The 16,928-nt window shown below is 43.0% G+C and overlaps 1 protein-coding gene across 1 annotated transcript in view; it reads right to left on the bottom strand.

Moving 5' to 3' along the window:
• Positions 1-8,505, bottom strand: part of RWDD3 (RWD domain containing 3) — a 40,509-nt gene extending 32,004 nt beyond the window's left edge. Inside the window, 1 exon segment of the mRNA XM_030207314.1 lies at positions 8,313-8,505. Within this exon segment, the coding sequence (XP_030063174.1) occupies positions 8,313-8,397 (85 nt within the window). The 5' untranslated portion in view covers positions 8,398-8,505.
• Positions 8,506-16,928: the final 8,423 nt, after the last annotated feature.

Raw genomic sequence — 16,928 nt, 5'->3', positions numbered from 1 at the left:
CTCCAGAGTCATGAGGCAACTGAGTGCGCATCAGCTCTGGGTCCCCATGGATCCGGTACTGGGACTCGATCTTCTTGGGAATGTGGGGATTAGTTAATGGCTTGGTCCAGTTCGCAAGCAATGTCTTCTTCAGGACATGGTGCAAGGGAACAGTGGACGCTTCCTTAGGTGGAGAAGGATAGTCCAGGAGCTCAAACATTTCAGCCCTGGGCTCGTCCTCCACAACCACCGGGAAGGGGATGGCCGTAGACATCTCCCGGACAAAGGAGGCAAAAGACAGACTCTCGGGAGGAGAAAGCTGTCTCTCAGGAGAGGGAGTGGGATCAGACGGAAGACCCTCAGACTCCTCGTCAGAGAAATATCTGGGATCTTCCTCTTCCTCCCACGAGGCCTCACCCTCGGTGTCAGACACAAGTTCACGGACCTGTGTCTGCAACCTCGCCCTGCTCGACTCCGTGGAACCCCGTCCACGATGGGGGCGTCGAGAGGTAGACTCCCTCGCCCGCATCGGCGAAGCTCCCTCCGCCGACGTAGTCGGGGAGCCTTCCTGGGAGGTGGCCGCGGTCGGTACCGCACGCGGTACCGACGTCGGGGACCTCAACCTGGGCGATGGGCCAGCCGGCGCCACGCTCGACGGTACCGGTGGCGCAAGCACCGCCGGTACCGGAGGGGTAGGGCGCAACAGCTCTCCCAGAATCTCTGGGAGAACGGCCCGGAGGCTCTCGTTTAGAGCGGCTGCAGAGAAAGGCTGAGAGGTCGATGCAGGCGTCGACGTCAGTACCTGTTCCGGGCGTGGAGGCTGTTCCGGGCTGTCCAGAGCGGAGCGCATCGACACCTCCTGAACAGAGGGTGAGCGGTCCTCTCGGTGCCGATGCCTGCTGGGTGCCGAATCCCTCGGCGACCCAGAGCTCTCGGTGCCGACACGGGGAGGAGACCGGTGGCGATGCTTCTTCGATTTCTTCCGAAGCATGTCACCGGAGCTCCCCGGCACCGACGAGGAGGACGTCGAATCCATCCGTCGCTTCCTCGGGGCCGAGACTGAAGAAGGTCGATCTCGGGGGGGCTGTACCGCAGGAGCCCTCAGGGTAGGCGGAGACCCACCCGAGGGCTCACCGCCACCAGCAGGGGAATGGACAGCCCTCACCTGCACTCCACCCGATGCACCACCGTCCGACGACATCAGCAGACGAGGTCCTGGTACCACCGACGTCGATGCAGCTATCCGATGTCTCGGCGCCGATGCAGAGGCCCGATGCCTCGATGCACTCGATGCAGGGGCGGCCGAGGAAGATGGTCTGGACGCTGACGACGTCGATGCACTCGAAGATCCCGGTGCCGATGCCGACGAAGAGCCCGAGAACAACACGTTCCACTGGGCTAGTCTCGCTACCTGAGTCCGCCTTTGAAGCAGGGAACACAGACTGCAGTTCTGAGGGCGGTGCTCGGCCCCCAGACACTGAAGACACAACGAGTGTCGATCAGTGAGCGAGATAACCCGGGCGCACTGGGTGCACTTCTTGAAGCCGCTGGAAGGCTTCGATGTCATGGGCGGAAAAATCACGCCGGCGAAATCAAAAGCCGAAATGGCGAAATTTGAAGCACCAAATTTAGAGGGAGAAAAATCTCGACCGAGGCCGAAAAGAGGCCTACCCCGACGACGAAAGAAAACTTACCGGGGCAAAAAAGCTGGAAGTACGGGGAGGATTTAGACGAAACCCGGCGGGGGGTTTCCGGAGCACTTCCCGACTAGGACAAAGCTTTCCCGAAGGAAAAAAAACACGTTCAAAACAAATTGGACGCGCGAGGTCGACTTTCCGGGGCTCGACACGGCGAAAACACGACCGTACCGAGTGCGGACAAAAGAAGACTGGCCGGCTCGAGCCGGTTTCGGGCGGGAAGACGGCCGCGCATGCGCGGTGCGCGCGGGCGCGCGAGGGCTAGCAAAGGACTTTGCTAGTGAAGTTTCCGATTGGAGGGGCTGCCGTGGACGTCACCCATCAGTGAGAACAAGCAGCCTGCTTGTCCTCGGAGAATACTTTATACATTCATAGGTCTTCACACTGAGCCTCCCCACACAGATACATGGGCTCAGTACTACTTTCAATACTTTGGGGACTTTTAACCCCAGGCTTTGCAGCCTGCTTATCTCAGTAATTTGGACACACAGTCCTCCCTTTGAACACACAGTTCTGGACACACAGTCCTTTCTTCTTTGGACACACCGTCCCCTCTTTGAACACACAGTTCTGAACACACAGTCCTTTCACTGAACACACAGTTCCTATAAGTACTGAGGACACACAGTCAAACACTAATGCTTTAGGGACTTCTTACCCCACAGTCCATCACAAGTCCATAGGGTTAGCCAGTATCTTCCAGGGGTATCTCTCTTCTTCTGCCACCAGCTCACTTCCCTTCCTTCACACTCAGGTGGGGTATAAAGTGGTTAATTAGCTACACAGGACCCAGCCCATAACCTCCAACACCTGTGGACCTCCCAGGGCTCTCCCCGGTCCTAGCGACCTCCACCTATTCGCCAAGCGCCATCTAGTGGCCTACCCTGGATAGGACAGCCTCATTCTTATCACACCCTATAGGAAACTAAGCTGAAAACTAGAAATCTTCTGGTGGCAAAGGAGATTCAGACAGCTACATCTCTGACCCTTATGCTTCCCAGAGCTGCCAACTCTTCCTCTTCGGAAGGACATCAAAACATAATTTTCTGACCCAAAACTTTATACTGTTTCAATTTCTGCTGTTCAACAGTCTCTTTTACGCTTCTATTTTCCTATGGAAGATTTAAGACACCTCCCTTCATTTTCATTCAAAACTCTACTGGAATGCACAATTTCTCCTCTCAAAGGCAGGAAAGATGGCATTCATGTAAGGCGAAAAAAAAAAGTACGGCTGGACAAATGGTCTTCCAGTAAAGTTCAGAGGACACACTTGTGAATAAATAAAATGATGTCTTTATTAGCGATATTAACTGTATCAGGATTCTATAACAACAGTTGGTCAGGAGACTCGACATGGACCTGTGTTTCAGTGCCACCACACCTGCATCAGGAGTCACACAATCTTATGAGAATCCTACTGATGACCCTGCTCGATTATATGGGAATCAGCGGTACAGTGGCCACATGGTTCAATGGCTTCCTAAAGAACAGATCCTACATCATAAAGATGTCCAACAAGCTATCATCCTCCTGGATCTCCGAGTGTGGGGTACCACAGGGATCCCCAATATCACCAACACTATTCAATGTAATGATGGCTCCACTTGGAAAAAAACTGGCAATAACGGGCTTTAACCCATTCATTTATGCAGACGATGTCACTATTTACATATCTTTCAAAAATGATATCACAGAAATAATGGGCAAAATTAAAACAGATCTGAACCTTATGGAAAACTGGGCAGAAACTTTCAAACTCAAATTAAATAGAGACAAAACCAAATTCCTGGTACTGTCTAGTCCGCACAATCCTACAGATCACCGAAACTTCACAATCAGCCACCAAACACACAAAATCAAAACACAGTTAAAAATACAGGAAATTATCCTTGACAAACACCTAACACTAGATAATCAAATATCAGCAGTAACAACAAAATGCTTCAGAACACTATTGGCAACTGAGAAGGTTCAGAGACTATTTTCCTAGACAAAACTTACGGACAATAGTACAATCAACGATACTGTCACAACTAGATTACTGCAATGTTGGATGTAAGGAAAGCGCACTGAAATCGCTGCAAACCATACAAAACATAGCAGCAAGGCTAATATTCAAAAAATCGAAATACGACTGAGCTACCCCACTACTTGAAACACTACACTGGCTGCCAATCAAGGTAAGAATGATCTTCAAAGCGTGTGCCATCATCTATAAAATATTATTTGGTTTGTCTCCACAATACATGCTAAATATGACAGAACTATTACCAAGAAATGCAAGCCCAGGAACCAGAAGCTATCTCCTTCTTCACCTACCCATAACCTACAAATCAATCCACAAAGCCAGATTTAACTACCTGGGTTCCAAATGATGGAACTCAATACCAAAGATCACAAGCAGCATAACAAACTATCTTCAATTTCTAAAAGAACTGAAAACCTACCTCTTTAAAAATATGTTACAATACATAATCTAGCCACCAACGCCCATTCCATTTACTGACTGTAATCCATATCTTTTAAGTCCCAACCAAAAGGTAAACTGTAATTATAAACCATCACAATAAGTACACACCAATCTGTAAAAATTAACCCATAATGTAACTGTCAACCTATAATGCAACTGTCAACCACAACGTAATTTGTAAGCCACTTTGAACCAAAACTTGTTTTTTGGATAACAATGGGATACAAGAATGCATAAATAAAATAAATCTCCAATCATAATGATATTGTTATTATTGACACACATGTTGGATATAAATTTAATAAACTTGGCCTCGGCCAGGTTCCAGCTATTGGAAGGACAATATAGTAATAGGAGACAGATAGATTTGGATAGGGGATCATCTTTTATAAAGCACGCAACAATTTCTAGGTTAAGGGATTGAAATTCAGTAATAGTTTTTACCTGGAGGAATGATTTATAAATAATAGCTAAGCCACCTCCTCTCTTTTTGGCTCTGGGGAAATGAAGAATGGAATAATTAAAAGGTTATAATTTTTATGGTGGGAAGTTGAATCAGGAGAGTCCATGCCCCGCCCTTCTCCACCCAGGTGTCCCAGATTTGCCCTCCCCAACCCAATAGAATGTTCCATACACTCATACAGTTAGGGAGAGAAGAAGTGAAGGCCACGTAAAGATGAGAAAATAATCTCCTTTATTTACTTACCAAGCAAGAATACAGACTATGGTTCTTTTCTCCTGAGAGAGTTACAACAAGGCTGCACATATGGGTGCTATCTCTGAGTACTTCTCTAATTTTGTCCTGTCATTCATCACCTTTTGTACACTTCTAAAGTTATACATCTCTAGCTGTTTGTTAGCATTAGTTTCGACAGCAATCTTGATAATCATTAGTTTCGACCACCTTGATCGTGATTTTCAGACAAAACAGGAAAAAACACCATCCTAATCAGCATGTTCCTTTTCACCAGCAATCATTTATCTATGTTCCAGCTCTGATAACAGAGAAAGGCCCTAAACTACATTCTTTAGTAAACATCTTGCCTGGAAAGTTGCTTCATGTTATCTTTTCTGCAAGCCTGTCAGCAAGCCTTGTCACATGAGCTCCTGAGCCTCTGGGTTACACAGAGGGCATGATTCTTAGCTATGGTTTACAGCTTTAGGCCTCTGAACCTGTATATGATGGGGCCTAGTAAGGTCATTATATACATAACCTTAAGCTTTCTGCACATATAAGCTACATAAAATTTGCTTTGTGTCTTACACGGCATTACGCACACGGCTCTAACACGAGCTTTGTGCATCGGCCCTAAGATCTGGCCAAATTCTCTCTCCTGGTAGAGCAGTGAGAAACTGCAGCAAGCCTAAAGCTGTACTAAGTCCCAGTCTGTAGAGTAAACCCAAAGCTGATTTTCCTACCATGACCAGTACCCTTGCACCAGAACTCCATAAGTACATAAGTACTGCCATACTGAGACAAATCAAAGGTCCATCAAGCCCAGCATCCTGTTTCCAACGGTGGCCAATCCAGGTCACAAGTACCTGACAAGATCCCAAAGAAGTACATTTTATGCTGCTTATCCTAGAAATAAGAAGTGGATTTTCCCCGTCCATTTTGATAATGGTATATGGACTTTTCCTTTAGGAAGCCAGCCAAACCTTTTCTAAACCCCACTAAGCTAACTGTTTTTACTACATTCTCTGGTAATGAATTCCAGAGTTTAATTACACGTTGAGTGAAGACATATTTTCTCGGATTCATTTTAAATTTACTACTTTGTAGCTTCATTGCATGACCCCAAGCCATAGTATTTTTGGAAAGAGTAAACAAGTGATTCACGTCTACCTATTCCACTATGCTCTTTATTTTATAGACCTCTATCATATCTCTCCTCAGCCGTCTTTTCTCCAAGCTGAAGAGCCCCATCCACTTTAGCCTTTTCTCATAGGGAAACCATTTCATCCCCTTTATCATTTTCGTCACCCTTCTCTGTACCTTTTCTAATTCCACTATATATTTCTTGAGATGCGGTGGCCAGAACTGAACACAATATTCGAGGTGCGGTTGCACCATGGAGCGATACAAAGGCATTATAACATCCTCATCTTTGTTTTCCATTCCTTTCCAAATAATACCTAACATTCTATTTGCTTTCTTAGCTGCTGCCGCACACTGAGCAGAGGGTTTCAACCAGGGCTTTTTTTGAGGGGGTACTTGGGGGTACTGAGTACCGGCACCTTTTCCATTGTCTGCTAAAATTGACCCATGGTCTCCAAGTTTTAATGAAAGATCTCAGGCTCTACACACCAATTCTGCCTTGTCATAGATTCTGTGACTGGTTGCAGGGGTCCTGGCTATTGTGGGGTGAGTCCCTCAGTGACCACCTCGTCCCTGAAGGGTGGTCTGACATTTGAGTACCGGTACCTTTTTTGCTAGAAGAAACACATTGGTTTCAACATATCATCAACGATGACACCTAGATCCCTTTCTTAGTCGGTGATTCCTAATGTGAAACCTTGCATTACATAGCTACAATTAGGGTTCCTCTTTCCCACATGCATCACTTTCCACTTGTTCACATTCAACGTCATCTGCTATTTAGATGCCCAGTCTCGTAAGGTCCTCTTGTAATTTTTCACAATCCTCTTGCGATTTAACAACTTTGAATAACTTTGTGTTGTCAGCAAATTTAATTACCTCACTAGTTACTCCCATCGCTAGATCATTTATAAATATGTTAAAAAGCAGCGGTCCAAGACCAGACCCCTGTGGAACCCCACCATCTACCCTTCTCCATTAAGAATACTGACCATTTAACCCTACTATCTAAACCCTCACAATGTAACCCATAATCGTATTGTAACAAATTGTACTTCCATCAATCACAATGTATTGTAAGCCACACTGAACCTGCAAATAGGTGGGAAAATGTGGGATACAAATGCAATAAATAAATAAATACTCTCTGTTTTCTTTTAACCAGTTTTTAATCCACAATAGAACACTACCTCCTGTCTATCCCACGACTCTCCAATTTCCTCTGGAGTCTTTCATGAGGTACTTTGTCAAATGCCTTTTGACAATCCAGATACACAATATCAATTTATCCATATGTTTGTTCACCTCTTCAAAGAAATAGTGGGTGCCAAGAACCAAGAGTTCCCACATCAGTGCAGAGCTGCCAAGCTGCCCATTCCAGGAGGGAGACTTTTTGCCTAGTTCTGGTTTTAAACTTACATCCCACACCAGCGAGGTCATCCAACCTTGGTCCCCATGGCCGCAATCCAGTCAGGTTTTCAGGATTTCTCCAATGAGTATGCATAAGATCTGTTTGCGTGCACTGCCTCCACTGTATGCAAATACTGTAGCTCTCACACATATTCATTAAAGAAATCCTGAAAACCTGACCTGGCGAGAGCCGAGGTTGGCCACCCCTACAAACCAATGTAGTATTTGTAGTCCATGATTCTACCCATCAAAATTAGTGCTGCAGGTTCCATAATGCACCAGGATGAGGTTGGTGGAAATCAAGGACCAGTCAAAAAGTCCCCTCCTGGAATGGGTCTTACAGACATGAGACAGCATCTCTGACGAGGATGAAGCCCTCTATACCCAAGGTGGTTTAATTGCTTCCCTACGCAGCCATCTTGATTAACTCAAAATGCATTACTTTGTATGGCAGCAATATCCGCGTACTGGCTTCAGGCCAGCTAATGGGTCAAGCAGCAATCTCCCCCCCCCCCCCCCCCCCCCCAGTCAATTAAATAAACCTCCTTGCTGTCAGTGTTACTGTAAGTGCATCTGGCTCCAATCAGTGCAGAGAATGGCTGTTCTGAAATACTCCCCACCAGGGTCCTGCTTCAAACCTTGTGGGGCACACAAAGTGGTATTTTCTTGGAAGTGTGCAATACCAACCTGGCAGGAGGCCATTTCTAAACCCACTGACTCTTTAAGATGAAAATAGAACAGCGAAACTAATGCCTGCTTCTCAACAGACCAAGAGTATGGCAGCCAGATTCAACACAGCACAAGAGTAGCAGTGACAATGTATAATATCATTAATTAAACAAAATAATCAAAACTTCAGCCCGATATAAAAATCTTAGAAGGCACACACACACTATATATGAACGCACCTGGGGAGAGGGGAGAGTTTTTTTTTTACCTGATGACGTCAACACTTCCAGCTCCCCTTTTTCGCAGTAAATGGCGGACAGCACTGAAAGCTCCTCCCGCGCCTCCTCCGACATAACTCCGAGCTCCCAAGTTCCACAATTTCAGTGCCCGAGCATGAAACTAGAAGCCAACAATAACCGGTCCACCGGCTCTAAGGAAGTTGAAGAAAACAGGATACGGGATCACGTCAAAACGATGATGCCACTTAGGGTGATCTCCCCGTCCCCGCCCCCAAGCAGCCGTCATTCAAGTACACTCAAAGCTAACGTATGAGCTGCTGCATCCTAGTTGTCGTGCTTTATTGCTGGTAGCATTTTTATTTGATCTCACTTTGATTTTCAACCATGCCAGCTTGTGCAGCATACGGGTGTTCACATAGGAAGTATAATAACGGAATAACTTTTAATAGGCAAAGTAGTAAACTGGTATAAATTGTAATCAGGGTGTCATTTGGAGGGGTTGGTTATAGGGACACCCTAGCATATGTTATATTCATGCAAGGGTTGTTTTTTTTTTTTTTTCTCCTGGTAAAGGGCCACAAAAACAGACATCATGTTAATAGAAACAAGTGCTCAGCATTCAAAGTTTATATATATCTATTTATTTACTATTTTATCACATTTATATTCCACATCAAACATGAATTAGGTTGAAACCTGGGAGCACCTAAAATCTTTTTTTCCTGTGCCTAGATCAAAAGAAAATGTGAGAACTTGTTCCTTTTGTTTTTTTGGATTGCAGTGGTATATTATAAAAATGCACTTCATATTTTTATTACTAATATTTAAAAGACAGATATTGAATAATGAGGGCAGAAGTCCAGAGTCAGTCTAAATGTGCCAACATTATGCAGTTGAGCACACTATTAGGTGCCAAGTTCAAATAAAGTTAATTATCTTCAGTGGAAAATAAATCTGTTGGTTCAGGCTGCCTGCTATGTGAATATTCTATCACTGTTTCATTATTGCTACATATTACGGGCATTTGCTTTAAAGTTTGTTTTAATTTGTTTATCCAGACCTTACATGCACATGGTTTTGCTTTTTAAACCCAAATTGTGGATGTACTCTGTAGAAGTTGTTGTTTACATTTGCAATGTGATGGATGCCTGTTCTGGTGTGTGCAAGTGATAAACTATGAATAACTGCCTATACTTATGGCTATGATTTCTGAACATGTTGGCATCATTAAAGGACAAACTTTTAAATGCCCAGTTGGGTATATATGCTAACATGTTCAGACATATCCATCTACTTGCTCACATGATATAACTGAATTCTATTATTCTGTCTCATTGTATTTTCAAATGTAAGTCACATTGAACCCAATTTTGCTTGGGATAATGTGAGATATAAATATTTTTTCAAAAATCCTTTATCCTCCACCTTTTAAGACACTGTCTATCCAGCTGGATAATGATGGCACAATGAAAGTAAGTTTCGTCCAGTGAAGACAACTCAAAATAACCTGTTCCTTAGCTGTGCCCTAGTATTACCATATTGAAAATGCAACCATACCATGCCTCTATGTTTATGTTCCACTAATAGGTTGAATGATTAACAGGATTTCTTGAAAGGATTATATAAACTTTGGATGCATAGCTAAGGACACAAACATACACTTATTTATTCAATATCACAATTCCTCATATACAGCCACAAAACAACCTTTTAGGGTGAATAGTGTTCACAATGAGCTCCTTTCATATCAACCAGATAGTGATAAAAGTTTTCAGTTTTGGCACAGTATAAGTCATCACAAGAACAAAATATAAGAAAACCAATGGACTGCATTAGGGGCTTATAGACCATTTAATTATGTTTAAATAAAAGAGATCTGCTGAAACAAAATATTTTTATTTTGACTTATAAAACCACTTGCCCCTGAAACATGTTCAAAACAGAATAATCTATCTGTGTATCTAAAAGGTAAACTTCTACAAAACAGATGAAATGTGATTCCATGAGCCCCAATGAAAGGAGAGTTTAATTTTATTTCATTTAATTTCAATACATTCCATTAACACCAGGCTTCCCAAGACAGATTACAAACAACAGTTAAGAGGAACTCATCAGGAAACAGGATATCCTCACTGAAATACGGCCATCTGTATCATAGAGTGTAAAAAAAATGAGCACAAAATGCAGAGTTTATAAGTGCTGTTTCTACCAGATACAATAATTTTTAAAGCTGTTTTAATAATATTGTTTTATTTTGTGATATTTATAAATATACATTGAAAACTTTCAAATAAATAAAAAAATATTTTGTCCTGCACCTTTTAAAGCACTGTCCAACTGGAACAGCTTTAGACTTTTTACAGATGGAGCACGCACAGGCAGTCCCTTATTTCTAATAATCTTTTGCTATTGTTTTCAATAGCGTTTGCTATTGTTTTGGGTGTACTACAACCGCGGCAAGCTCTGCCTACTGGCTTCAGCTTATATAATACATTAGATAAGCTCACTTCGTCTCCTGTTTTATCCAACCTCCTTGGCCGGCTCTCTCCAGCAGGGTATGTGGCACGTGTATTGCATGGGAGGAGGTACGTCAGGTGCATGAAGAAAAACACGCCCATATCCTCCCTCCCCCCCCCCCCCCCCCAACTTGGCTCTTCCTCTTGCAGATGCTGGGCGTGTACTGCATCAGTTCTGAACAGCTTTGAAGAGATGTATTTGTTTATCACAGCTGTGCTTTTTGCCTCTTAAGCTATTTATTTAGAACTTTTAAATTGTTTTAGTCTTTTGGCTGTTGCTTCAAAATTTTAGCCTGATTTTATCAGCTTTTCTCCCATTCTGTTTATGGAGAAGAAAGGGTAGAGGGTTGCGTACATGTGTTGGAAGGCCCAGTAGATGCCTAGTTTATAGACACCTCAATACCTTTATAAAATACTAGGGCCAAAGCAACAGAAATAATGCTTAGATTGAAGCTACAGACAATTTAACGTCTGCTTAGGCTCAAGTGTAAACGTACTGCATTTATAGCATCACCACTCTGCTAGCAGGAGCAGACCTAACAAATCCCACCTATCTTAGCACTACCTGTTAGTAAAATCCATTTATTTATCCTAGGCACAGAGGCGTAGCCAGACCTTGGAGGGAGGGGGGTACAGAGCCTGAGGTGGAGGGGTACAGTTTAGCCCACCGACCCCCCCCCCCCGACCGCTGACAGGTACCTTTGCTGGCGGGGGGTCCCCAACCCCAACCAGCCAAAGTCTTCTTCAGCACCGGTTTCTGATGATCTGTTTCTAACTCTTGACATCCATGTCCTGTATGTAGCCCCATGCAGGGCGTCAGGAGTCAGAAACAGATCATCAGCGAAGGCGCCGGAGTCGACTAATGCTGAAGAAGATTTCGGCTAGCAGGGGTTGGGGACAAAAGTAGAGGGGGCCAGGTCTTAATCTGTGGGGGCTCATGCCCCGTGGTCCCACCTAGCTATGCCCCTGAGTCACATAAGCATACAGTGTGTCTCCAACAGCTGGAGAATAGTGCTTACCTTTGCACCCTCACTCCAATCCCAGCTGCCAGCAAGAGAGCACAACTGGTGGTAGAGGTAAGCCTAATGTTTCTTTAACCTGCTGTCCTCACTAATACCTTTCCTGCTGATGAGATTCATAGCTTGGATCAACTGTTTTACATGTGTGGTGGGCTGCAGATTTCTAGGAAGAGCAAGTCTGACACAAGTATATTATATATCCCAGGCGAGACTTCAAATTTTGCACCTCCATTATTTTCAGACCACTTTCTCTGAGATTTTTCTGATCAAAGTCAGTCATTATATAACAGATCTTTCTAAAATGCTGGCAAGTGAGTTCTTTCATCTGTACAAGACACATGCTGTAGGGCAAACACTGGACCTGCTTATTACATCCACCATTATTCCCTCTATCATGAATATCAGTCCTGTTCCTACCATCTCTCTTTCTCCTGGACTTCTCCCAGGGTTCTTCTAACACTTTCTCAACCCACAAGGAAGTTTCAACAGCCTACAGATCTTAATATGGACGCCTTTCTCTCTAACTGCTCACTTTTCCCATACAACTTCTGTTCTTTATCCCCATCTTGCCAAGCAATTTTATTCCATTCAAATCTACCATCTACTTTCAAGCAAGCTGCTCCTCTTTAACTCACACTCTCAGCCATAAGCACTATCATCCCAGTATCACCCTCGTCTACACCTTATGAAAAAAATAAACTCTGCCACCAGGAGCTTAAGTGGCGCTATATCCCTTCTCCTACCCATTTGAAGGCTTACAAGGAACGCTGTGGGCCTTATCCTCTGATATTACTAAAGCCAACAATGAGTTATACACTAAATGTATGGAACAGGACCTTACCTCCTCAAGATTGTATGCCTTAGGCAGCATACCTCCACCCTCATCTCATCCCCCTGCCTCTAGTGATCTTACTGCTGATGCTAGTGGCAGTAGTTTCTAATGGGAAAAAAATTTTCAGTTTCTGTACCCCATCTCTCTGTCCTGTGTGAGATCTTTCTCAATCCCCATCCCTAGATACTACCCTAGTTCATCTCTCTTCTTCTGTCACTGCTGGTGATACTTCAACCACACCTATTACTTTTAGCACATACAATCCTGTTCTTTGCCAACTGTCCTGGATAGCTTCAGGGCTATTTCACATTTTCTCCCCACCAGATCCTTAAATCATCCATTGGGAAGGAAGGGGTCAATTTACTCCATGCTGTAATTTGACCAAGTCTACAAACTGATGAATTCCTTTCTAAATTTGAAATAGACAGTTGTCATTCACCAACTGAAGGGCTGCAAAACTGTAAGTTCTCTATACTCTCAAATTTACAATGAGTCAAATCCTTATCCTTCTGTCTGAACTTACTGGAACACCGCTGTGGCAGGCTTTCACCTTAGACATCCAGTCTTCACAAGTCTTAATCTCACCAGCTTCTAAGAAACTTCTGCTGTGTAGCCAAAATAACATTAGTTAAAATGGCAATAGTGTTATACAATCCACAGACTATCCTATACATCTTCCAGTGTAATATGAACTGATTTTACTAATAGAGGCACAGGCACAGTGGACCCTCTGGTTGCCACAGCAAGGTTCACAGGATCTTCCCAGGAGAGTGGACCTACCCTTTCCCACCATCCCAATAGAGCTACTCAAGGGACCATTTGAATCATGTCCTTGCCACTTTGGAGTCCCCTGCTCATCTGACAATTTTCCCAGTGACTTCAGATCTGCCAGGACTCTCTATTGAAGGCTCAATGCTTCACACCACAAAAGCACCTCTGACCCCAGAAACACTACCACAGGAGCAGGCAGGGCATACCACTGGCCTGCGATGAGGCCATGGCAACCATGTGCATGTTCTCATTCTTCAGGTATGCGTATGTGTGCACTCAGTTCCAGTGGTGTAGTCAGGGGGAGACTCAGCTCCCCCCAGAATTGCTTAACCTTTGCTGGAGGGGATGCCAAGGCCTCGCCAGCCAAATAAATACAGTGTCACTGTTCCCCTTCTTCTTGTACTGCTTCTTTCCTGCTGTGAGCATGCTGGGACTTCTCAATATAATACAGGGCTAAACTCTGATAAACATCCAGACACTTTAGCCATCCTTCTGAGTCTTCAAAATCATGAAAAAATTCAGACAGTTGGCAATCCTAGCCTTATGAGTCCTGAGCACATCTGACAGGGCTCCCCTAAATATTTGGGCCTTGGCATATGCCTAGTTTGCTTATGCCCTAATCTGGCCCTTTAAGTCAGACTCTGTCCACCGTGCTGCACTGGAGCTATACAAAAAGAAATATAATTCTCCTGTACCTCAGAGCTGCACATTCCCCAGAGCCGATATATTCTAATTTGCTAAATGCAAAATAAAATGCATTTTCTACCTTTCTTGTCTGAGCCATTGATCACTATCAAATGTTAAGTAAACTTAGAACGTTGGGCATGGGAGGTAATGTGATGAAATGGGTTTCAGAATTTTTAAAGAAAAGGAAATATTGTGTTAAGGGTCAAAATTCAGTTTCAGCAACATGGAAGGCTCATCATGCAATTCTGCAGGGTTCCCCTCTTTCGCCTTTGCTGTTTAGTGTCTGTATGAGTTCTCTGGGGGAAATGCTGTCTTATCTGGGTATTTTTATGTTATCTTATGCTGCTGATATTTTTAAGACCTGCACATGTGAATTTTGAAAAAATGAACAGGTTTGCCCAGTATGTTATTTGATTGATAGATGATTGGACGTATAACAACTTTTTGAAATTAAATAATAAAAAAATCCAAATTGGCTTGTTTTGGGAATTCAGATGGGATTATCAGAAGGAAGATTGTGCTGAACTCTGGGGAGGTGCTTGATATAGAGGTCCAAAGTTTTGGGGTATCTCTTGATTCTAAATTATCTTTTGAGATACAGATAAATGAACTATTAAGGAAAACTTTTTTTCAATTGCATCAGTATGTTCATATTTCCGACAGTTTTTGGCAATCATTTTACCTCAATTAGATTATTGCAATTTTTTGTATGCTGGGATTACAACAAAACTGTGGGCTAGACTGCAGCTGCTCCAAAATACAGCAGCTCATCTAATTTTTGGAGCTAAACAAAATATGATCGGTTTACTCCACTTTTGCAACACTTGCATTGGCTCCCTATTAAGGAAAGAGTTGATTTTAAATTGGTAACATTAATATATAAAACTTTATATGGTATGAGTCCAGAAGGTTTGGTTCACTAGCTCTCATTTCCCAATTAACCGTACAAATTTCCGCTACCAATTTCCTTCAGTAAAATCTGTTCATTTAAAAATCATTAATTGATAATGCTTTTGGATATCAGGAACTAAGCAGTGGAATAATCTTTCAGTGGATTTAAGACAAATTTCATCTCATTTTCTTTTTCAAAAAGTTATTTTTGTTATTATGATGCAATTGCCTAAACTGTAATCGATGTTTGTTGTAAATGTCTATATCTGGTTGGATGTCTATAGTTTATCATCTGCCTAGAATCTATTGATGAGATTAGTGCGGACTATAAATCACAAGAATAGAATAGCTTTTTATTTTTCCATTCACGTTGGTTCCATTCTCTTCTGTTTTCCTGTTTCTCTTTTCCTCATTCTCTTTCCAAGATCCATTTGCCATTTCACCTCTCTCTCCCATTTTGTTCTGCTTCCAGCATTTATCTTTTCCTTTCAACTTTTCCCTTGTTTCTTTCTGCCTATCCACGCAAATTTTACCCCTTCTTCTCACCCTTCAATTCTTAGTCTCCCTCTTTTTATCTTTCACCTATCAACTTTCCATCTCCCCACTCATACACTCACCTTAGCTCTCCAATTCCTTCTTCAGCTCATTCCTTTCTTTCACCCACTCCACATTACCATATTTCCACCTGCTTTATTCACTCTCTCCCAAACTCTTATCTACTTTCCTCTGTCTCATTCCTGGGAGTTTGATGGGGATACTGCATGAGATTTCTCTCTGTGCACAAAGTAATGTAGTGAATTTGGGGTAAACAGCCATGAGGTAGGAGTGGTAGTATATTTTTATTTATTTAGATTTTGCTCACACCTTTTCAGTAGTAGTTCAAGGTGAGTTACATTCAGGTACACTGGGTGTTTCTCTGGAGGGCTCACAATCTAATTTTGTACCTGAGGCAATGGAGGGATAAGTGACTTGCCCAAGATCACAAGAAGCAGCAGTGGGATTCGAACCGGCCACCGCTGGATGGCAAGACCAGTGCTCTAACCTCTAGGCCACTCTTCCATTGTTGGATAAGTGGCAAGCACAAGCAGTTAAGAGGGGGGGAGAGGAGGAGTTTCTGGAGAGGAGGGGGAATATAATGCAGGAAGAAGTGTGGGGCAGAACTATATGGGCTAGGAATGAAGAGGAACTGTGGTGGGGAAGGGAGGATGAGATAGCCAGAAAAGAAAAAATTGGTAGAATTCTGTGACAGTAAATGCTCCCACATTAACTTTTTGCAAGTCCCACATCCTAATGGAAAAAAATAACATGGGGCCTGCAAAACAAAAACAAAAATCCTTAAAATACCTGGCACCTTAAATATGGGCTTAGCAGATGGGATAGTCCCGCATTAAAATGTGCTAAGCCCATATTTTACCAAGTTTTATTAGTTATTTATGATCTTTTATTTTTGTGTATCTAATATATGATTGAGTCTTTCATGGATTTTTATTATTCATTGTTTAGTGGGCAGTATCGTCTGTTTCATTTTTATATATTTTAAGTAATTTATATGAATTATATTTTAGATACTATTATATGCCCCTGATACAAATGTACACTGTCAAGCAGTTTATCAATAAAGGAAAGCCAGGGCTACCACAGGGCCTGTGAGAATGCACTAAATCACATCCATACTAATGATGCCATTGCAGTTTGAAGATTTCTACCACAGTAGTGGTTCTTATCAGCTGTTTGAGCTCTACTGGTTGACTAGCCCAGTCCCCCACCCCACTGTGAAGGAGCCACTTGGGTGCTTATGCCACTATTACAAACACATCTCATTACATTACAGTACAGCTGTTCATCTCATAATATATTCCATTAAAAAATTAACTGGAACATTTGTACTAAAAATAACATATAGGAAAAAATAGGAGATATGATTTTTTA

This window comes from Microcaecilia unicolor, chromosome 6 (assembly GCF_901765095.1).
Source record: "Microcaecilia unicolor chromosome 6, aMicUni1.1, whole genome shotgun sequence".
In the NCBI taxonomy this organism is placed as follows: Eukaryota; Metazoa; Chordata; class Amphibia; order Gymnophiona; family Siphonopidae; genus Microcaecilia; species Microcaecilia unicolor.
This window is presented reverse-complemented; position numbering and strand designations above follow the sequence as displayed.